This window comes from Mchenga conophoros, linkage group LG3 (genome assembly GCF_057382185.1).
Source record: "Mchenga conophoros isolate Kocher_MC1m ecotype Shallow Benthic linkage group LG3, M_conophoros_male_GT1.1, whole genome shotgun sequence".
Classification (NCBI taxonomy): domain Eukaryota; kingdom Metazoa; phylum Chordata; class Actinopteri; order Cichliformes; family Cichlidae; genus Mchenga; species Mchenga conophoros.
In genome coordinates this window covers 5,203,730-5,227,929 of record NC_140528.1, presented here as the reverse complement: position 1 = coordinate 5,227,929, position 24,200 = coordinate 5,203,730, and the positions used below count along the sequence as shown (strand labels likewise).

General features: G+C 42.3%; 2 protein-coding genes and 1 long non-coding RNA gene across 3 annotated transcripts in view; 2 read left to right on the top strand and 1 right to left on the bottom strand.

Moving 5' to 3' along the window:
• The window catches only part of LOC146577064 (uncharacterized), a 31,078-nt gene extending 29,317 nt beyond the window's left edge, over positions 1-1,761 (bottom strand). Inside the window, exon 1 of the long non-coding RNA XR_014891364.1 lies at positions 1,654-1,761. This is a non-coding gene — a long non-coding RNA (uncharacterized LOC146577064). The remainder of the gene's footprint in view (positions 1-1,653) is intronic.
• The window catches only part of LOC146577062 (uncharacterized), a 107,124-nt gene that overhangs the window by 68,328 nt on the left and 14,596 nt on the right, over positions 1-24,200 (top strand). The gene's annotated exons all lie outside the window — the stretch shown is intronic.
• LOC146577063 (uncharacterized) lies at positions 21,268-22,897 on the top strand. Its single transcript, XM_085269689.1, has 2 exons — positions 21,268-21,288; positions 21,870-22,897. Exons 1-2 carry the CDS (start codon positions 21,268-21,270, stop codon positions 22,893-22,895), a joined length of 1,047 nt encoding a protein of 348 aa, XP_085125815.1. The 3' UTR covers positions 22,896-22,897.

Here is a 24,200-nt window from a genome sequence, read left to right as displayed (position 1 = left end):
ATAAATACACATTCGTTAACCGTGTATTAATATAACCTTTGAGCTCAACGGTAATTACTTAGTAGTGGAAAAATAATTGTAATATTTGAGCCATTTCTGCTGTCCAACTACTTCTTACAAAATACATTTTTAATGTTAATTAGATTTTTTTTACGGCATAAATAAAGGTTATATAAAAGTCACTGCCACAGACTGATTGCGGCTTCTACCTTGTTACACTAATGTTGTTTGTAGCTCAGTATGACTTTGTGTCATCCATGAGGGATGCATTTGACATATGTTTCACATATTATAGCCCAACAAGTTACTTATAGCAATTTAAATACGAGCAATCAGTTTCTTTGCAAATACCGGAAATCAGTTTTTGGCAGACAATCACTTTTTGGCACAACACCGGCTATTGCAGTTAATAATACAGCAGCTTCTTGCCATTTTTTGTGTTTCTTTTTATCGCTGTGTAACTGAGTTCAATTGACACCCTGCATGCGCTAGTACCGCTTGCCAAAAGTTCCCAGAATCCTTTGCGGTTTTATCCATGAATGACGTCACATTTTCGGTGGGCCCTCCAGCACTATCCACAGCAACCCCTCAACAGCAACATTGTACCCATCAGGTAAAGCATCGGCTACGTTTGCTTTGTCTTGTTGCCCATATTAGATTCTTGATGAAAGTGTGTTGTTGTTATTCAGCCTGGTTCAATGTGCCCCTTTTTAACTTTGAGCACCCGCCCCTTTAAACCTCTCTGCACGGCCCTGCCTAACAGACCTACACCTTAGTTCACAGATTCACTTTGTCTAAGGTTGATTTCTGGGATTTCACACAACCCAGGATTCAGATCGTGAATCCATGATGGGCTTGGATTTACATCATTATAAATGAAATGTGCTCTACTTGGAAGCAGCCGGCCCCGCCCCTTTTGACGGGTTGTGTGAGACTTTAAATCATCAAACTGTAAATTATAAATTTAAATTGTTATTGATCCTTTACCCCGAGTCCTAAAGTGTAGATTTATTTTCTTACTCTTCTTATATTTATTGTTTGTTTACTTGCACCGCTGTAACTGCAGCCTCGTCGTCTCGTCTCTCTATATGCTGGACTGTCTGTAGCGGAGATGACAATAAAGTTTACTTTGTCTTCAGCAGCGCGCAGGCGCACCGAGGGCTCTCGCGCTCACTTTATAGAATTTAGAAAAAACATGGGTGCAGATTATAAGTCTGTATCATAATATCTGTTTGTTGTTTTTATTTTGTTTTGCGAGTTGGTTATTAGATGCCGCTCCAGCCAGCCAGAGACTCCCCGCCGCCCCGCCCTCTCCTCCCTGTGCCGCCAGCAGCAGGCGCACCTCGCAAACGGAGGGCGCCCTTACTCCCAGCAAATGGCTGATAGAAAACCGATCGGTGCCTACGAATTTCCCAATATGCGCTGGCATGACGTCGGGGAAGCATGGGTACGACCGATTATTTTATTTTTTTCTTGCCCGTGATGCCCCCCCCACCACGATGCATTCTATTGGTTTGCACACTTACACACACCCAGCTGTGGTTTCCTGTTTTGCTGGACTCTGGAGAGCCCCGCCTTTAACGCTCTTCTCTCACAGAGAGCAACAGAAAACTTGGAAAAACTCCAGATTGACTGAACTCAGTTCAAAGTTACCTTGACACCTTTAGATGTGAGACGTAGTGATGGTCCGCTTGAAGCTGACGCTCCGGTGCGTGTGTCAGAAAGATCCACGCGCTGCTTCAGAAGCACCGTGTCGAGGCTTGATTCGTTTGGCCAGAGTCACGTGATCAGTGACGTCTGAAGCTTCGTTTAGAACGTACCTCTTTTTAAATCGAACTTTATTGAAACACAATGAGTATACAACATACAAACAGATGAAGTTTACAAAAGAACAGAACATGAACATACAGAACCAGGAGTAAAAAAAATGATGATATGAGTAGGCGAAAAAAATCAACATATAAATATTGTTCTGAGAGGCTTTTTGTTGGTTGAGTCTGAAATTGATTGTATGTACAATTCATATCCTTATAAAAAGGCAGAAATATGGTGTTTTATTAATAAACTTACATTTATGGATATAAAATAGCTAAAAGTATTAACAAATATTTTATAAAAAACATTTATCATTCTTCCTGGGGAACTTAAAGAAAAAGAATAAAACATTTTCCATCGTAAAGAAAACTCCCTTAAAATATGGACAATAACAAAACTGCTAAATTCTTCCAGAATCTCTGTGTAGAGGAACCAAAAGAGATGTGCCACAGTTTCTGGATGATCCCCACAGAAAGTTCAATTAGTATTTATGTCTCTTTTAAATGTTACCATATAGTGACTGGCTGGGTCACATTTATGAAGAATTTTATATGAGATTTCCTTCACCTTGTTCACAATTAGATATTTATGGGATCATCCAGACTGTCTTCCAGGTGATATCTGGAACATGTCGGTTCCAGTAGGATATTCTATATATGGGAGAGACATGATATCTTCTTGGAATAAACTACGTATTCTCTTATTGCTGTTACCAAGTTCCTGTGAAAAGCAGATTTTTCCCACTGCTGACTCAGCTGGATCAGGGAGAGTGACTGAGGCAGATATTGAGCTGTCAGTGTTTTTATATAACATTAAAGTCCCTGAGGGTATGGCACCAAGCACCACTGAGAATTCCCCAACACTGACGGGAAAATTATATAGTGTAAGGAATTCATTGTAAGTAAGTAGTACTCCCTCGTTAAATTTTAAAACTTAGTAGCGGCCGCCATTGTTGGCAGCTGAAATTTGGCTGGGCCGCGCTATGAATTCTGGGATATGGTGGGCCACGAAGGACACACCCGACCCATCCTTCAAACTCGGGGGAATGAAGGACGCATTTGAAGGAGTCGAGGAATCGGGACAGCCTTCGTCGCCTGGCTGTGACGTCATCGGCCTTCAAATGCGGCCTCCGGAGGATGCAGCCGACGTTTTGGGACACAGCTTGTGTGTCTTTGTTGGTCATGTGACCTCCCAGGGACTACACATGGAAACGAGCAGTTTAGCTCAAATCTGGCAGGTTTCCATCGTCTGTTTTTGTCCTGATGTCCATGAACATGAACACTGTCCCTGTCAAACACGTCCAGATAATCTGATCCAGTGTTGTTCTTCTTCTGTGGTGTTTGTGATGGAGCTGCTGATCCTGATGTCCTCCACCAAGGGGGCAGCAAATTCAGCTGACTGTCATCATTTATTAAAAAGATGTAACAATGTGACATAATGCAATATAATAGTGTCAGTTACACATTGTGGGTTGCACTGTGGCCAGAATGGACATTACCTCCTGCCTAATGGAAGCTGTCAGCCATCCTGCAACCATGAATTAGATAAGCAGAAGTGAAGGGATTGTTAACAACAATTTAATAATAAAATGTAATGTGATAGTTGCACTTTATTAGCTCCCCACAATCGTATGAATAATAACCATGAATGCACTGCATGCTCATAGCAAGTTCTTTAGGTTTAAAGTGAGATCCTGCTTTAAAGGGCGCTTCATCTGCTGGGAATGACATGTTTCTTCTAGTATGTAAGGCTCAGCCCATCTTACTGGGACTTACTTTTGTAGATCCACATGCTCTAAACCTGCTGCTCCATGATTGGTGCAGAAGCTTTAAGCTACTATTAACAAATAATAACCATGGACTTAGTTGTTACTACAATAACTTATCATTGAGCAACTTTTAATTTTACTTGTAAAACTATGCAAGTAGAATTGAATGGGGCACAGTGAGCTGAGCACAGGCCCACTCTGTGACACTCAGAGGTTTGTGGATATCATACTGAGAGTATTGGACACAGTGCAGCCAGCTTGCAGCCACTTTCCCACTACTTTAGCACAATGTTTACATGAGACTCAGCCACACTAATGTTCCTGGGCAGACATGTGGTGCAGCATGGCTGATGGCACTGTACCTGCAGCTGTCATGGACAAGAACCACTCAATACCTCACCCAAGCCAAGCCTGTGCTGATGTTGTGATCTGAGACCGAGACACTAACCCAGGATCAGGATATGATGTTGTGAGAGTTTCACTAAGAATTAGCTCTGATTACAAGATTTCAATCTATCGTAACTCTAATTTGTATTTACTTCAGTTTGTTCATCTTGGAGCTGTGTGCAGCTGAGGACAGTCTTATTATTACCAGGTGAGGATATGTAACAGCCACAGTCTGTAGAGATGATGTCACCATGGAGTGGTGATGTCACTGGAGCTGCCAATATGTGCTCCAGCCAAAGCTACACCAGAGGGTTGTGCTGTGTAACAGGTTGGTGCAGGTGGTGTTATCTACATTTGAACATTAGGCAACAGTCTCATGAAGACACTTTCTATTGTTCACTAAAGACCAACAATAACAGAGACAAAGGGAGAGCAGCAGAACTAGTGCTAACAATTAGCACTGCTAGCCTGCCCACCAACACCAGCTAATGTTCTAAAAACGATGATCAATGATTTTGCTGTAACGGCTCCAGCTGTCTGTGTCAGGGACACGTTGGAGATGAAGTGAGTGATCCAGTGACAAAGGTTTGGAAAGCTGCAGTCAGCTGAGACTAAAGGAGTCACCTGACCGAGAGACCAAATGTTTCACTGAGAACGTCCAGATGAACAGAATCAACCTTTGGGATAATCTGTTCCACACATCCATGTTTCACTTACTGCATTATATTTCCTCATTGCTGTGCACACAGGCCTGTGGCTTATAACCAACTCCAAGTTCAGACTCAGAGGCTGCTGAAGCTGTTTTCTGGAACAGAGACGTGTTGGATATAAAAGCAACTCTTCTTTATGTGTCAGCACTGAGGAAAGGAGCAGCTTCGTTTCTAAGTGTATGAAGGACTGTAGCAGTGTGTGTGTGAGCTTTATTTCACAGACAGAACCATGTCAAAAACACAACTTCAGGTAAAAACAATACAAAATCAAAGAGTCTGATCAGAAGGATTAAACAGAGGAGTGTGGGACTGTTTTTAACAGACAGCAGGTTAAGCCAGGCTGGAGGAGTAAACTGAGCCTCGGTGTGAGCAGCAGTGTGTTTGACAGGAAGCTGAGATAAACAGTCTGGAGCCCATTTAGTGCTTCATATGAAAGTGTGAGGATTTGAAAGCAAATCTAAAATCAAGCAGGAGTCAGTGTGAGAATGATTTGTGCTTTTCCTCAGTCAGATGCTGGGAGTTTCAGTTCATCCATGTTCAGCGTGCTGTGCTTTGTGTAACAGGAGAATATGACAGTATAAATCAAGTCTTCATGTCACTGAAAGCCTCCACAGTCTGCTATGGAGGTGCATCAGTTTGGATTTACAAGAAGAACATTTCTTAAACCTGCCACAAGATGGCGCTCCAACAGAAGGGATGTCCACAGTGTAACACAGACACACACATACTGTGTGAATGTGTGAGTGAATGGGCTTTCAACACAAGGCTTCTGCTGCTACCTTTAATGACATAATTAGCTAACAAGAACAAACTGTTAATTACCAGCAAAGAACGGCTCCAGATTTTAGCTGCTGACCATTTTGTGAAACGTTGATTACATCAGCTTATTGTTGATTTTTCAACCTTAATATCAGCTGCTTTAAAGGAGCCTCATTCTCTGGCAGTAACACTTTTCTTCACTAGATGCAGTGCAGGCACAGTCTGTGTTTCTAAACTACACACTAATGTTCATTGTTGTGCAGCTAAATCCTCCCTCTGGATGGGAAGAATCCCTGTCAGGCTTCAAACACCTGGCTTGGTGTTCTGGAGCTAATGTGTCACCTGTGAGGACTCTGAGATGAACACACAGCAGACACTTCAGTTCTCCGTCTGTGTGTCCTCAGTTTCCCAGCATGCCTTGGCTGTGGTGGTGGAGGTGAATGAGGGGGAACATGCTGCTCTGTCAGCACTCAGGTTTCATACCTGGTGATCTCAGAGGACAAAGCGGCGTTACAGCAGCGCACGTTGATGAGACCTGATGCTCTGAACAGTTCAGACTTCAGCCTCACTCTGAGAAAACAAACGACTGACTGTCAGCAGCAACTACACCTGCTCCATCAGTGACGGAGAGAAGAACTGAGACTGAGAGACATACAGCTGCAGGTCAAAGGTCAGAAACGCCCGCTCTTTGTACGGGTCAGGAGTTAGTACTGCAGAGGTCAGAGGTCAGCTTGCTGACAAACCATTTGAAACAGTTTGGAGCTAAAAGCACAACAGCAGAGGAAAGAAGAGACACTGCAGAGATGATGCAAAATATTGTGTTTTGTTCTCAGCTGTCAAAAAGTGTAACACACGTGTTCCAGCACAGCCTTTGTGTACTTTCACTTCTCCATACTGTCCATTGGAAATCCTGTTTGTTACTTTTTGATTTCAGTCCATGTGTCCAAAGCAAACTTCTGTCCCACACTTTCTCTGCTGACTCTTCACCGATGCTCAGATGATCTCAGATGATTTCACCAGAACTCATCAAAATTCGGGCTCCACAGAAACCCAGACGTCACTAAACAAGCGTAACAAGCAAAGTGAAAACTGGTCGTTCAGCTTTATTGACCAAAGATAAGCTCACATGTCACCTCATGACACAGACACTTATTTCCACAGCATGCACGAGGACTGACAATAAGTGTCTATAAAGCCACTTCTATCTGCCACACCTGTGCTTCTGTCATGGTTGCTCTCCTCTCACTCTGTCATTTATCCACAGTCTGCCTCCCTCTGCTCCGTCAGCTGACGTCCTCTCTACACCACCTGCTGTGTTTTATCCTGCAAAAACACATTTAAGAAGCGTTGCACCGAGTAACGGGAGGAACTGCTATAAAATCCATTTAAAGGAGGTGGTGCTGAGTGCTGTGACTGGGGTCCCACCACTGACATCACGGGTGGAGGACATGTTGGAAAACTGCTACAAAGTGCTGTGCAGCCAGCAGAGCTTACAGTCTGTCCTGTGTGTCATACAGGCTCTCACACTTAGTGTTTCTGTGACACATTGAAGAGAAGTTTGTGTTGTTCACAGTTGTGCTTGTACTGAGTGACAGCTGACATGACCTAACAGGAATAATGTGTCTGTGCTGAATGAGAAGTAACACACAATGAAGTCTTGATGCATCTCAATCATCCAGGAAAGTGAGTCTGTTGCTTCTGTTCATCTGGACGCAGCGTTTTGTGGGAGAAACGTGTCGTCATCATCAGGTGACGTCTTCAGTCTCAGCTGCAGGTTTCAGTCTTACAAACAGGACATTTGCATAAAGACTGAAAGCAGCTGCAGGAACGATGGGCTGGGAGCTCCGTTCCTTCATCTTAATTATGCAGATTCTCAGGACCATTGATCAACAACCACTGATCCATGTCCATGAGTCCCATTCACAGAGATGTGGGAATGGCTGCAGTCACAGCATGTAAGATGGAAATAAATGAGAAGTATTTAGCTGAAGTGGATTTGATTTATGTTACTTCTTTTTTAACTTGTAGTTCTACATTGGAAGATTATTGTGATATTGAAATATAAAAATACATTTATATTCTATTATTTTCTCAAAATAAGCGTCACACTCGTGGAAGCCGGTGTAGCCGCCGAAACGCCTGCATTTATGGAGACTTTCAGCCCCAGGTAGGCCAGTTATGGATCTTGGATCCACATTATGTCAGCAGCTGTTCTCCACCGTGAACTGTGTTCAAACAAACACGCTCACGCCTCACAGACGACAGCTCACAGTCCTGTAGAGATAAAGTGACTTCGTACAGCCCCGTCTTCAGTCTTGTGGAGATGATCTCGACGCTTTGGTGGATGTTACTAGCTCCTGTGCAGTATTTTGTAAAGACATGATTATACCCCGTAAGCGCGTTAAAATTTACGCTAACAATAAGCCATGGGTCACTAAAAGTGTCAAATCCTGTTTAAGGAAAAAGAGACAGGCCTTTAAAGAGGGGCTGTTACCGATTTTCAGACAGCCACCAAGGAAATGAAAATCGAGATGTTGAAAGCAAAACAGACAAAAACCTTCTTGAAAGCAAATTTGCTGCAAAAACTTTTGGGTCTGCCTGGACTTGTATGAAAACCATAGCAGGGTTTCAAAATCCCCAGAGCAGCAGTCAGGTCATTTTAGATGTTTTAATTCAGACAGAGATTTTCAAATGCTTTAAACATGTTTTATGCTCGTTTTAGTTCTTCTGATTTCAGCGAGGATATTTGGGAACTGAAACAGAAACTGAGAGATACTCAGCACTTTATCATTGAACTCAGCGATGTTAAAAAGGCCTTTCATACAGTCAATGTGAACAAGAGCCAGGTCCTGATAATATTAGTGGCCGCCTAATTAAACCTTGTGCTGATGAACTCAGGCCTATATTTCAGGTTATTTTTAACAAATCCTTGCAAACACAACATGTGCCCTCTCTTTGCAAAGAAGCAGTCGTGGTTCCTGTCCCTAAATCTAAACGACTTCAGGCCTGTTGCCTCACTTCAGTTGTCATGAAAGTCTTTGAAAAAATCCTCAGAAATGTGATTATGAAGAGACTGAAGGTCAGCTGGATCCAATGCAGTTTGCATACAGGCCCAACAGAGGAGTGGAGGACGCACTTTTGACTTTACTAAATCTGATTCTTAAACATGTAGAGAGTAAAGGGACTTTTGCAAGACTTCTTTTCATTGATTTTTCTTCGGCTTTTAATACAACACAGCCCCATATTTTAATTAAAAGACTTTTAGAACAGTTTGAAATCAGGAAAAACCTGCTGGGCTGGATTTTAGATTTTCTAACTGACAGGTCACAAAGAGTGAGAATAAATGGGGTTCTGTCTGACCCAGTGTTCTCCTCCACAGGTTCTCCTCAAGGCTGCGTCCTATCGCCCTTATTATTCACTCTCTATACAAACATGTGTCAGGGCAGACATGAAAACAGGGTCATTATTAAATATGCAGATGACTCTGTTATTGTCAGCTTACTGAAAGAGGGTGAAACTAACCACGGCCCAGTCATTGATGACTTTGTTCAGTGGTGGGAGGAGTCTTATCTCCAGCTGAACATATCTAAAACAAAAGACATGGTTGTTGATTTTAGGAAACAACAAAATGGGCACGGAGTCACTTTAATTAAAGGTCAGAAAATAGAGCAAGTACAATCATATAAATATCTTGGGACCATAATCAATGAAAAACTGAACTTTGATCAAAATTGCAAATCAGTTTGTAAAAAGGGTCACCAGCACCTTTATTGCCTTAGGAAACTTGTTCATTTCCACATTGACCAAAAAATGTTAACTTTGTTTTATCGTTCTTTTATTGAGTCTGTTTTATCCTTTTGTTTGGTGGCATGGTTCGGTCAGACCTCTGTCACAGAGAAAAACTCTCTGAATCAGATAGTGAGATGGTCCAGCCGTCTGATAGGTGAGCCACAGTCTTGTTTAGCCTCCCTGTACTCTGAGCAGGTACAGAGGATGGCTTTATCAATCCTTAAAAATGGTTCCCATCCTCTAAGGGGTGAATTTCAGCTTCTTCCCTCAGGACGGAGGTTTCTATTTCCGAGATGCAGGACAAAGCGTTATAAAAATAGCTTTGTCCCCGTTGCTGTCACTGAATTAAATAAGAACTGTTTTTGATTCGAAATATTAAAGTATGTGTCACAGTGAGCTTTATATATTTACTAGGTATGTGTGTTTTTAAAGGGATGTCAAATGCTGTCATTTGTCTGTAAAGCAAATTTACCTTGCCTTTGGGTATAAATAAAGTTACCTTACCTGCAGACGCTGTGCGCAGAGGTTCAGGAGCAGAAGTCCCGTTGTAAACATATCACGGCAGACCCGACGATGTTTGCATGAACGCGCTTTTTTTAAAAGTCAGGTCAAGGCTCCAAAAGCCCAAAGGCGATATAACAGTTTGTGTTTGCTACATGGATCATTGGAGTTCAGCTTTCCTTTGTTATATTTCTTTAAGAGCTCAAAATGTGTTCATTACATAAATCAAATGTAATTTTCTCTGTAGCACTTCATGGATTTCATAAGCAACACACTGTAGTTGTTCACACAAAGCATAAAGGTAAAAACAATATACACAGTGTTATCTTCATTTTAGATGTCACAAAGTATTTGCGGCTCCCAGTGTTTTCCCGAACCCTGACCCTTTGCGTGGAAACCGGGTCCAAAAGGCTCTTTGGGTGTTAAAGGTTGCTGACCCCTGCACTAGGCCCAACTGACACATATATTTGATTCCAAATACAAAAAATAATGTGTAACCTGCTGGAAGAATGTAGGAGGTTGAGACAGGATCTCAACACTTGGTGTCTGCAACAAAAGACAACAATATGTGGGGCGATCGTGGCTCAAGAGTTGGCAGCTCGTCTTGTAATCGGAAGGTTGCCGGTTCGAGCCCCGGCTTGGACAGTCTCGGTCGTTGTGTCCTTGGGCAAAAAAGCACTTTGGGGTCCTTAGGGACGAGTAAAGCGCTCTACAAATACAGGCCATGTAATGGCAGAAACATTCTCTAGTGTAAATCCTGACTAGTTCATTAACTACAGATCAGTTTCAGTGAACATTATTCACAGAGGGATCTGAGTTCCTTATACCAGACTCTACAGAAACTGTAACACTGTGCAGCTCTGCGACTCAACAATATGACAACAATGTAACACACACTAGAATCATCAAATAAAGCCCCACTAACCACTAGAACTAGAACTAACTAACTAGCACTGGACACTTGCATATTAGAGATTTCTACCACCATAGGAGGCGAGATATCATCCTTGAACCAGAGCATCCAGCCCTCGGACATAAAAAGCGACGTGGCCAGGCATGATAACACTTTGACTGAACTGCAGGACTGTGCCTCGAACCACTCTGACACCATCGCCACTCTCCAGGCCACTGTGGAGCGTTTGTCTGCGGAGGTAAAGAAGTTAGATGAGAGATGTGGAGCTCTTGAGGCACTCCAGGAGGAATAATTTAAGAACTGCAGGAATACCAGAAGGCACAGAGGGACCCAAGATGACTGAGTTGGTTCACACCTGTTGGCGGAGGCGCTATCTCTCGAGGAGAAGCCACTCATCGATCGAGCACATAGAGTGAATCGCCAGCGTCCCAAACAAAGTCATCTTCCTCGGCCCATCATCTTGAGATTGCACTACTACCACATTGGTGAGGAAATTCTGCTGAAAGCTGCAGAGAACAAGAACCTGATGTATAAGGGTTTTTAAAATAAACATCCTCCCAGATTTCCCTCCCTCTGTTGGAAACGCAGAGCCGCATTTGCAAATATGAGAGGAAGACTACGTGGGATGACCGGCGTCAGGTACAGACTGCTATACCCTGCAAAGCTGTTAGTGACCCATGGTGATGTGAGGAAAAGCTTTACCGATCCCAAAGAGACCGTAGACTACGCGGAGAAGCACCTCTCCCACCCACCTTCAAATGTATTAAAAGCAAGGATATATCTATATGTCTAACGCTGACACAGCACTGTGTTTCTTCTTTTCCCTTTATATTCCATGTAAAGGTGAATATGGAGCGTTTATGGAGCTCGTTTATTGACCAGCTGTCAGTTAGAAGGTAAGAGTTACTAGGTTAACAGAGGTTAGCAGTAACAGTACGGGGAAGTATATTGTGTTGTTCTTTTGTTGGTTTTTATTTTATCCTACTTTACTTTGTTATTTTGATTTTACCTGTTGTGAGTGCTTCCCGTAATTCTCCTTTTTCTTGCGCCGCTGCGGCCAGAGTTCACAACATTACATATTTTTGTATCTATAAACAGGAAGCTGACACTCTCCAGACTTTATCAAAGGTGTGAGCGTCACAGCAGAGGCCTTTGTGTCAACGTAGCTGAAGACAAAACACAGAAACACATGAAGGAGATTTTCCTGGCCTGGATTTTATACAAATATTCTGCAGTACATCAAAAATGAAAGAAAACCATTAGTCAACATATGAACATCACCTCTGAAGTAGAGCTGGGCGATAGAACGATAACGATATGTATCGCGATATAACTATTACTCGATAGAGAAATTAAGCTATCGCGATAGACCTCGCCGCTCTTGTCCTCTTTAAAAAAAAAAAAAAAGTCAGCCAATCCAAATTAAGTAGCGCAGAGCCGAACCAATCACAGCCGCAGCGTCACGTCGCGTGACTTGTTACCTACAGCACAAGTGCCAAGCCGCACGTGTGTTTGTTTGGGAAGCAGCCAGCGGGTAATGGAGGAAATGAGTGTGCCGACTAGAAAAATCAACTGAGCGTGACCGAAGAAAAACCAGATGATGGTTCCAATGCCGGAGAGATTGTTGAACGGAAGAGCCATAGAAGTTCCGTAGGGTGAAGGTATTTCGGCTATTTCAAGTCTGACAAAAAACAGAGTAGCGTGCACTGTAAACTGTGCCGAAAGCAAGTCTGGAAATACAATATACACACAGTTACTGTCCCTCCACACATACGACTCGGTTCTGCTTCTATGCCCCAGCTTTGTTTACTTTTTCCCACCGAGGCTTCTAGACTTCTGATTGGCCAACATTTCTGCACGGTTAGGAATCTAGCGCCACCTGCTGCTTTGGCATGTTCATATCAGCGTTTTCCTTCATTTTTGCCTTTATGTGTGGACGGATTATTTTTTAAAACGAAAACGGAAAATCTCTGTTTTCAAAAATACCCGTGTATGTGTGGACGTAGCCTCAGTCTCTGACTGGAAGCGCTAATTCGTCATTCGGCTTTTGTCAGACTAAAGTAACTGTTAAAACTGTTTGAAAAGCTCAGCTATACAACAAGGAGAGATTGAGAATTTCCTTTTAGTTCTCAGTTTATTTGATATTGACAAAAGTTAGTCAGTTTTGTCTGTTCTTCTGTAAAACAAACTAAGATTTATTTTTAGAATTAATATTTTGTTTCTAAGTGGAATTGACAATTTAGTCTGTTTCGTTTGTTCTATTTTGAAACTTAAACGCTTTAGCGGCTGCCTTTTGTGTAGTTTGCAATATTTGCCTTTATTTATCTGAAAAAGTCTCATGTTCCTTAAGTACATCTACCCTGTTGAACTTATTATGGGAAATAAATATTTAAATCAAAACAAGCTGCTGATTATTTCACATTTTACTTGTGAGCAACGGCACATTTAAATCTTACAAATATAGTTATTTGGCTTATATCGTGATAGATATCGTTATCGACTGAAATGAAAAAAACATATCGTGATATGAAAAAATCTCATATCGCCCAGCTCTACTCTGAAGTTACAGAGCTTTGATTGGAGACACAGCTGAGCGTTTTGCATAATTAATTACATAATTAATTATGTAATTAATTATGTAATTAATTACATAATTAATTACATAATTAATTATGTAACCATAATTAAATGGTTACATCATCTTTAAAGTCCCCAGAGATCAGGAAAAGGGCCTGAGGGTGCTGTGTTTGGAGTCTGCTGGTTACAGTGTGCAGGACCTCACAGGCTGCTGCAGCGTTAGCAGAGGGCAGGACATACACAGCTATCATAATCACGTGTGTAAACTCTCGTGGTAGATAGTACGGTCTCATGCTAACCGCTAGCAGCTCAATGTCCTTACAGCATAGCGTCTCTTTGATAGAGAAATGCCCAGAGTTACACCATCTATCGTTCACAAACACAGCCAGACCCCCTCCTCCCTTCTTACCACTCTCCGCTGTTCTGTCATAAGAGGCTCAGCAGCTAAAGCAGCACACCTGGGTCTCCCAGCCTATTAAAAGCAGCCCTTTGCTTCACCTGCTTCACTAAACATTATTATTTTAAGCAGAGTGGTGTGATTTATGTAGGCATTGCTGTGTGACAGGATGACTTTTCTTGCACACCCACCAAATGAGGGCGCACATGCTTCCACGCCCACTGGTGACTGCACACATCCTTTCAAGGAAGCATTTCATTCATCCCTAACAAATGGAAGAAAACACTGTGCAGCGTGTTCAGGTTTGAACGTGGCCCTGGCCTCTCTCTGCATCCACCTGGCACATGCAACACACATCCACTCCCTGCTGAACTGCTTCTATTTGATGTGTTGAAGTTTTGGTAAAGTTTGAATAAATTCCACTTTATTTATAGGAACATTTCATCTGTGGACTCCTGCTTCCCCTCTCCTTGAGCCAGTTTGTGACGGGAACATGACATAAGAAAAGTAATTTATCCCTTTTTGATTCTGTGTATCTGGCGCTCATCCAGTGAGTTCACACTTGGCAGAAACAGACTGAATTTGTCTGGAGAACTTTGGCTTCAGCCAAGTTAGATAAACACACTGTGTCTCTGTCAAAACAGCAGTGTAGTTGTGGCACCCCTGTGAGGGAATGACCACATGAATATTATTTTGTGTAAAACACTCATGTAACGGGACATTTTTCATTGCTATATGTATTTATTTTCAGTTTCTTTAAGAGGATAGAAAATCCATGTAACAGGGATTCATTTTATGTTAGAAAGCAGTGAGGGCGGAACTTTGGTGCTTGCTCCGGGGTTTCGGGGTGCAGTAAGTGGAGCCCACCTTCCGCTGCTTCCTCAGACACGTTCTGGAGGAAAGCAGAGACGCATCGTGTCTTCCTTACTCTGCTCTTCACCTGCTTTTACAGGTCGGTACACGGTGCTCGCACCGAAAATGTTGTTTATTGTCACCATGGTTACCCACGTTAATGTGAATGGGAGAGTTAAGGCGGTCCGCCAAAGTTATTTATATGTAAACACGGGAGAAAACCAGAGGAGTGTCCCGCGCGACCGCACCGCGAGCCCGCTCGTTAGGTGGAGCGCTCGTGAAGCAGAGTCAGTGCGCTCCTATGCTCTGTGCAAACGTGTTGTAATGCTCCAATCAAATCAGTTCTGTGAGATGTGAATGTTAATAGTTCTGTTAAAGTGACTGAGTAGATTAGCTAGTGTAACACAAGCACTCTGAGCAACTCTGTGTAGCTAACAGAGGCATTCATGGGTTGATTCAACAAGCTGTGTTTCATGATGCACTAAATAGTGATTTTGCCAGTAAATTACTGGAGGGAACAAATGTAATGTATTTACCAATGCTGTTATTGAATAGAACTGTTTAGCCAGTAAGACACTGCAGAAGACAATGTGATGTGTTTATTGATATGATAAAAGGATGTAGCTGTTATGGAAAGAAGTGTGAACTTGAGAAACTGAACCAGTTAAAAAGAGTATATTTCACTGATGTTGTGAAATAAGTAAATGTCATTGATGTGAATGAGGAACCAGCTGAACAGTATATTGAAAGCTCATGTTTAGTGTTTTATAGCATTTATTTGTGTGAAATAAATCAGACTCAGACACGTTCTGGAGGAAAGCAGAGACGCATCGTGTCTTCCTTACTCTGCTCTTCACCTGCTTTTACAGGTAACATATTTGTCATCGAGGTCTTCATCCTTGGGACCCGTAACATAGTAACTTCTTCATTGTTATACTTCTATAGTTTTCCCATTTTGTGAGCTGTGGATGTGGAAAGTGTCTCAGTGACACATCCACATGAAAACGGCGTTACCTTCGTTCATTTGCACGTCAAATGAACGAGCTGTTTGGACTTTAACGTCACAGCTGATGCTTCGATACTCGAACTCAAGAGTTCAGCTTCCACTCAGAGGTACAAGTACACACAGCAAAGATAAACGTGTACACAAGGTGGAACCCACAAGTGCACAGCTCCAACCAGAGATGGGCAGTAATCAGATTACTTTTTTCAAGAAACGAGTAAAGTGAGGGATTACTATTGCAAAAAAGGTAATTAGATTACTGTTACTTTCCCGTAAGCACACTGCGTTACTAAAACCGCAGCTGTGTGCAGATGAACAATGGATAATCTATCGAGTGTGGAGAGAGTGTGAGCGTGCAGCGTTTAAAGCGTGGAAGCACTGACCTTACTTTGAGTTTGACTCTGTAAAAAGTGACAGAAACATTAGCATCCGCTGTTCACTGCGTGGGAAGACAACATGCTCACTCACTATGTGTTAATGGGCATGCTTATTTATAACTTTGATAAAATGTCATAAAAATAATTCCATGCCAGCTCACCATTGGTGATCAGGTAGTTTCTGTTCCAGTTCCAGTCCCATAAATCATGAAGCTTGCTGCCAGAAAAGCTTCAAATCTCCTTTGAAAGCTGTTTGTGGTCTTGATTGTGGGAGCTTCAGTTGTCTGACTCCAGCTGCCACACAGTGCTCACTGATATCATTTGCAAAAACCCCAGTGTGACAATATTTATCAGGAAGTGACGACTTTTCTTTGAACATTTGCTAAGGCTAAGCTGTGCTTTCTACCACAGTTGGGAATTTCCTGGTTTACAACAAATTATTGTGTCAACACCGCATAAGATTTCAAACTACAGGAAAATCACTGGAGTTATAAGAGGCAGACAACGACACACACACCACATGCATGCTGTTGCTATTTATTGTGGATTAACCTGTCAAGGGCAAGAACAAAATAATTCTGCCTCAAATACAGGAAATCATAGCTTTCCTGTATTTCCTCCATTGTTGGCATGCTGGTTAGTGCTGTTGCTCCACAGTAAGAAGGTCCTGGGCTAAATTATCCATGAATGTAAACGGCTGTGTGTTTCTATCTGATAGACTGGTGAGCTGTCCAGGGTGTACCCTGCCTGGTAACCTATCACTTCAGGGTTATTTCCCAGCCCTGCTGCAACCAGGATAGAGATAGGAGGATGGTAGTTGTTGTAGACCCATTCAATTTCAATTGAAGGATTAAAATGTTCCAGGAGCTCAACTTACTCCATCTGAACATGTTTCAATCGTGTTTTATGAACACAACATGCAGGTTTACTGAATATGAAAAGGTTGTGTTGATTTAACTCAGTTGTTTAAGTCAAAGGAGCTTGCAAAGAAGTTTCTGCCAAAGCAAAACATTTGTGTGCAACCAGTGTCCACTATTGAATCAAGTAAATCCAACATGTTTTTGTCAGTGCAAAAGGAGTTACGGTGCCTGTATTCCTGCACAATATTGTCCCGGGAGGGAGAAAAACTTTCTGGTGAAGTTTTGGTTGATTTTTGGGTTTTGCTTAACACTAGGTTGATTTTATCAGTGAGGTTTGGATTGTTTTCTTTCTCTAAGAGAGAGAAAGATGGTTTTATGCTTGGACATGTTTGCAATGGGCAAACATTTGTATTTGTTACTTTATTAGTATTTTATTGGTTGCGTTTGTTTGTGCTTTTGTTACAGTGCACTGAGATAAGAACATCTGAGAGGTGTGATCCACCGGTGGTGATATTTTGGTATTTTGTGAGTTCCCGATTTAACAAATCAGCTCTTTAATCCAGACCTGATTTACGAATAAATTCTTTACAAATCCTACCATGTGAATTCATGGATTTTTTTTTCACATTCTGTCTCTCACAGTTGAAGTGTACCTCTGGTGCAAATTACTGACCTCTGTCATCATTCTAGGTGGGGGAACTTGCACAATCGGTGGCTGACTAAATACTTTTTTGCCCCACTGTATGTATATATATATATATATATATATATATATATATATATATATATATATATATATATTAGGGGTGCAACGATATTCGTATCGATATTGAACCGTTCGATACAGTGCTTTCGGTTCGGTACGCATATGTATCGAACAATACAAAATTTGTAATTTATTTTATCAACTTTCCTTCTGACGATGCTGTCTGTGTTGAGCGCTCAGTGAATCTGCGTTCGACTACTCCGCCTAGGCTCGAGAGTACAGCCTAGGCGGAGTAGTCGAACGCAGATTCACTGAGCGCTCAACACAGACAGCATGGTCAGAAGGAAGAGCGCAGGGCAAGCTAGCGAGACAGAAGTGGACCTCCCCCACCCTCATTCAGATCTGGCGTTTGGAATTATTTTGGTTTTCATGTGACGTATGACCCTGAAGGTAAGCGAGTCATGGACTCAGGTAAAACAGTATGTTGGATGTGCCATGCAATGTTCAATTACATTGGTGTGAACTAGTGTGTTAGCGCAGTTAGCTGGTTAACGTGTTGGCCGTCTAGCCCCATGCACGGGACGATCGGCGGTAGCTCGTTAACGGAGATTTGCCGTGTTGTGGCGTTAAGGTTATTTCAACGAGATTAATCTGAAAGCACTAGTGGGAACACAACGAATATGACTGCACATTTACGCCGACATCATCCTAGTGCAAAGACAAAAACAACAAGCACGCATGCTACAAACTTTAGCCGAGTCATTTAGACAGCTGTTAGCACATGATTCTCCTTATGGAGACCTGATATGTTTAATATGCTGCTGAGAATATAGCCCAGAAGAAGCGGATAGTATAGCTTTTATTTTGGAAAGAGACATTTTTCTGTAATAAACTCTCTTTTCCAAGATGAGTGATTCCTCAATCAGATACAGGGCTCGCAATATCGCTAGCCCGACGTCCCGGGGCTAGCGATTTTTTCAGTCGGGGTACCAAAATCTATCTCTGCCCTGCCCGTCGGGCTATTGTAGGAAGGAAAAATATATGTCAATACTTTTGCATTCTTTCAGAAATGTAGCTGGGTAATTATGTCATTGGGTGAGCCACTGTCAATATGTGACATATTGAAATCGCGTTTGAATTTGCGCTTGTTTTTTTGCTTTCACTTTGCAATCGCGCGAACTGTGTATAGAGAGCGACAGTACTGATTGGTGAGTGATGATAATTTGTGCACCAATTCCTCTGACATCGTCTTATTAATCGTTAGCTTACTATGCAAACATGACAAGTGAAATCTCCCGCAGCTTAAACATGTGAGAGGTTGATCGCGCAGAGAATCGCTGAGTGCGTGTGTAAAAGCAGCAGGATATATGATATATATTTTATATTATTTTAGTTCTGCTGAGCCAAATAAGACAGGTCAGGGTGAAGAAGTGACAGCCAAAGAAAAGCTTACCACAAAACGGAGAAGTTATGACAAATCAGACTATAAGGCAAAAAGAAAGTGCAGCTTTATGGTTTCATGGACAAAAGAATTTCTGTGGCTGCAATATGACGAGCTAAAAAACAACACGCACAAGGGTTAGGGTTAAATTTAAAAACTGTACTTTTGAGTTAAAATATATATTTATAATTTTAATAAATGACAAATTAAAAATGCATGAACATTTTTTTGTATCGAAAAAATATCGAACCGTGACACCAAAGTATCGAACCGAACCGTGAATTTTGTGTATCGTTGCACCCCTAATGTATATATGTCTCAACGCTGTTTCTCAATAATATTAAAAACCTAAAAACTATTGTTGTGGAAGATAGAAGTCACTGTGACAGCCCTCTGACTGTGGAGGACGTTTGTAATCCTATTTCTGCACTTAAGGCCAACAAATCTCCCGGCACAGATGGTTTAACTGCAGAGTTTTATGAATCATTTTCTAATCTCCCGGCGCCGTTCTTACTGCAGCTTTTCATAGGAAGTGTAGAGAATAACATCCTCCCTCCTACTCTTACTCAGGGTCTCATAACACTTATTCCAAAGCCAAACAAAGACTTACTTCTTATTGATAATTGGAGACCCATCTGTCTGCTCAATGATGACTATGAGATTATGGCTTTAGTACTTGCTAACAGAATGAAAGAGTTCTTGGACACAATTATCGATGAGACACAATCAGGCTTTATGAGAAACAGACACCTTTCTAAGAACATGAGACTGGTTTTAGATCTACTTGATTACTCTGATTTGGTATCTGACTATAGCTTCATTCTCTTCCTGGATTTTTAAAAGGCTTTTGATACAATTGAACATCAATTTATTTTCCACTCTTTGGAAAAATTTGGCATTTTTCTGTAAAGCTATCAAAACCTTGTACACGAATGGCAATAGCTCAATTAAAACGATTAAGACTCCACCCCGAGATTTGACCTGTTATACAAGGAATCAGCACAGCTGATAAGGAGCTCATCATCAGCCAGCTAGCTGATGACACCACACTCTTCTTGAAGAATGCAAATCAAATCCGTCCAGCCCTTAGTGTTATTAGTGATTTCTCTGAGGCATCTGCTTTATGTCGAAATCTAAAAAAATTTGAATTACTAGCAATTAAAAGCTGCACTGCAAATGCTCTCTGTAACATTTCTGTTAAACAAGAAGTCACATATCCAGGACTGTTAATATCCAAAGACCAAAAGTCAAGATGCTCGTCAAACTTGTCAAACAGTGTTGGGGAATTCTCAATGGTGCTTGGTGCCATACCCTCAGGGACTTTAATGTTATATAAAAACACTGACAGCTCAATATCTGCCTCAGTCACTCTCCCTGATCCAGCTGAGTCAGCAGTGGGAAAAATCTGCTTTTCACAGGAACTTGGTAACAGCAATAAGAGAATACGTAGTTTATTCCAAGAAGATATCATGTCTCTCCCATATATAGAATATCTTACTGGAACCGACATGTTCCAGATATCACCTGGAAGACAGTCTGGATGATCCCATAAATATCTAATTGTGAACAAGGTGAAGGAAATCTCATATAAAATTCTTCATAAATGTTACCCAGCCAGTCACTATATGGTAACATTTAAAAGAGACATAAATACTAATTGAACTTTCTGTGGGGATCATCCAGAAACTGTGGCACATCTCTTTTGGTTCCTCTACACAGAGATTCTGGAAGAATTTAGCAGTTTTGTTATTGTCTATAGTTTAAGGGAGTTTTCTTTACGATGGGAAAATGTTTTATTCTTTTTCTTTAAGTTCCCCAGGAAGAATGATAAATGTTTTTTTATAAAAAAAAATTGTTAATACTTTTAGCTATTTTATATCCATAAATGTAAGTTTATTAATAAAACACCATATTTCTGCCGTTTTATAAGGATATGAATTGTACATACAATCAATTTCAGACTCAACCAACAAAAAGCCTCTCAGAACAATATTTATATTGTAACAGTTGCTATTGTAATGCAGTGTATCACCACATGGCGGCGCCTCCTGTCTCACAACTGGTGTCACCCCCTTTTTGTTCTTCTTCGCACTCCTCCTGTAATGGATGCTCCCGTGTGTACGCGGACTAGTGTGCTCTTTAGTAATGTGTGGTAGAGGTAGCACTTTTATTTTTGATATTGTAAATAAATGAGTACTTTTTGGAAAGTCAGAAGCTGTTGCTCATTCGCTATCCATCTGCACACCTCCGCGGCTGGCTTCATCTCCACTGCACGTTACAACTGGTGCCCGAACTTTTTCCCCTTGGACTTCAGACGATTTTTGCATCCCGCCGAGGATTCTTCTCTTCTAGCACGTGAACTGTCTCGGAAATCCCCCCAGTTTTGCGGACACTCGGACGTTTTCTCCAGCCATGGCCGCAGCCTCAGCTCAGGTGGGACCCGACTAATTTCTGGATACCGTGGTGTGCTGCTGCTCCGCTTGGGAGAAAGAAAAAGAGAGAAGCTGACTCCGCGACGCGAATGGACTCCGTGGATTTGTTATTTGTTGTTGGTTTCGTCTTCTAAGGATTAATTCTTCTGTGGAGAGCCTGGACATGAACATTTCTGCTGGCTTTTCATTCCCCTTTACCTCTGCTGAGACTGACTGTAGCACATGTAAGTGATAGCTTGGCTGACTACAACCGTTGGTGCTGGTCTTCGGCTCAGTATAACAAAACGACTTAAAACTAATCTTGCATTGAGCTCTAGTGTTGCAGACATGCTATTGTAATAACATGGTTCTGATCACTCCAGTCTAATTTCATTTGTTGGGCGAAATTTTATATGTGGTTTTTCTAAATTTAATCTTGAACGCATTTTTGCAGTTTTGTCTTTCTAGTTTGACCTAACTGACTCTTTTACTGCTATATCAATAACTGTGCTGTGCCCTGGAGCGGCTTAATTTTTTTGAAATCGCAATGGCACACTGCCCAGACGACTCTGACTCAGACATGGAACTTACCTCGTGTGCCAGATAGTTGAAAATGTGACTCCTAGCCTTAGCCAACAAGTGGTGGAGTTAAGAACTGAGGTGAATAAGCTTAGTGATTGTTTACGTGACTCACTGAACATACAGCAGAGTTTACTAAGGCAGTGGGACCAACTCACAACAGGAAACTCTCCCCCTCCTGCAGTCCCACAGTCTCCTGTTTTCCCAATGGCCACATCGACACCTCATGTTCATGTGATGGACAAAACTGAACCCACCAACAGTACCAATCCGTTCCTGCCCAGCAACCCATTTCAACCTACAAATCCTTTCCTCCCATCTCACTCACTTGAACTCAGCAGCACTTCCAGAGTGATTGCGGCAGCTTTACATCACGCAAAGCTGGAGCCTCCTGTGTATGCTGGGGATGGAAAAGTGCAACCTGAGGACTGGTTAAATGCAGTTGGCACATACAAAGCCTCATTGAACCTAACTGATGGGCAATTGCTAAACGAACTGCCACACTTTCTTGCAAAAGAGCCCGGGAAATGGTTCAAGGCACTGAGCTCCCACATCACATCATGGGCTCAATTCTGTCAACTGTTTAAGACAGTTTTTCTGCCCTCCGACAACCAAGAACGCATCCTGAGAGGAATTTTGGATCGTGTTCAGGCTCAGGACGAGCCGCTCCCAACCTTTGTCGCCCACATGTTGAGTGAGTTTGACAAACTGAAGAGCCCCCCACCTGAAAAAGACAGAATTGACCTAATTAGTAAACATGCTCTCGAAAAATACAGAGTTGCCCTGTATGGCGCTAATGTCACTTCTGTAATGGACCTGCTGCTACGCGCTCATGAGCTTCACTCAGTGCTTGGACCACAAAGACCACAGCCTGCTTTATGTAGCAAAGACAACTATAAGCCTGAACCTTACTGCTTCAAATGCTCTCAGCCAGGGTTCACTACACGCACCTGCCCAAACTGTAACACCCAACCTCATTTGCCACAACGAGCCTCGAACACCGCTAGGCATGGCCCAGTCCAGCCATTGCCAGCACTCTGGCCCCTCTGATCCTGGCCATGAAAAGGTCAGCACCACATCCCAGCCACAATACAGGCATTCGGGAAACTACAGGGGGGGGAGGACATTTCACAGAGGCCAACCTTCCCCCAGTTACTAACGGAGCCTCACACGCCCGATTCACTACAGGGTGGACACAGTCTTGGACACTTGGAAGACAATTTTTCACAAGTCCACTGGAATACCCCACTAAGAACGAAAGTGAACTTCAATGCTTCATCTGTGGATGCTACCCTCGACACGGGTGCTTCCCTCTCGGCTGTACGAACAGATCTCATTCAAGTAAATGACTCTTACCCTAGAAACACAAGTGAGTGGAATGGTCCTGCAGTTAACCTCGCCAATAATGCTCCCTGTATCCCTGTTGGTGTTATTTGTCTCAATATTGGATTCATGAACAAGAACTTTTACCAGCGTTTTGCCATAATACCAGATTTGTCCTCTCCTTTCATTCTGGGAATGGATTTTATGGCAAGAGCTTCTGTTTCTATTCACATTCCCACTAGAACAGTCTACATTGAGGACATCCCCTGCCCACTTGCAGACAATGAAGAGGACCTTCAAAATGATTACTCACATTCACCTGGAACACTGATGTCTTTGGACTTGGTTCGCTCAGACTTAACAGCCAAACTGTCTGAAGCAAGTCTCTCAGAGAACAACAAGGATGCTTTACTAAATCTGCTCAGCAAGTTTAGCTCCTTGTTTGATGGTCAACTTGGTCGAATGGCTCTCACTGAGCACGCCATAGAGACTGGCAATGCAACACCTGTCAAACTCCCACCCTATCGCACGTCACCTGCTAAGAAACGTGTGATTGAAGAACAGGTGCAACAAATGTTGAAGGACAACATCATTGAACCTTCCACAAGCCCTTGGGCAGCTCCTGTAGTCATTGTAAATAGAGCGGCCACGGAACCAAGGTTTTGTGTGGACTTTCGAGGGCTCAACCAAGTTACCCGAAAAGACTCTTATCCCCTGCCTCGTGTAGATGAGTCTTTGGACTTTCTGTTAAGAGGAAAGTTTGTCTCGACATTGGACTTAGCGCGAGGCTATTGGCAGGTTGCTGTAGCAGAGGACTCGAAGCCTAAAACTGCCTTCATCTCTCACTGCGGTCTCTTCCAGTTTCGGGTGCTGCCCTTTGGGCTCTGCAACGCACCTGCAACTTTTCAGAGACTCATGAACTCTGTGCTTGCTGGCCTCATTTACAAAACGCGCGCAGTCTACCTGGATGACATTGTTATCACCTCACCTACCTTTGAAGAGCACTTAGTGGATCTTGAGGAGGTGCTGGGA

What these genes read in the sequence shown, in the direction of transcription:
- LOC146577063 (XM_085269689.1), top strand. Translation starts at nt 21,268, where the DNA reads ATGGCCGCAGCCTCAGCTCAG. An exon ending in TGGCCGCAGCCTCAGCTCAG is followed by an intron (nt 21,289 to 21,869) that starts GTGGGACCCGAC and finishes CTCGTGTGCCAG; the next exon opens with ATAGTTGAAAATGTGACTCC.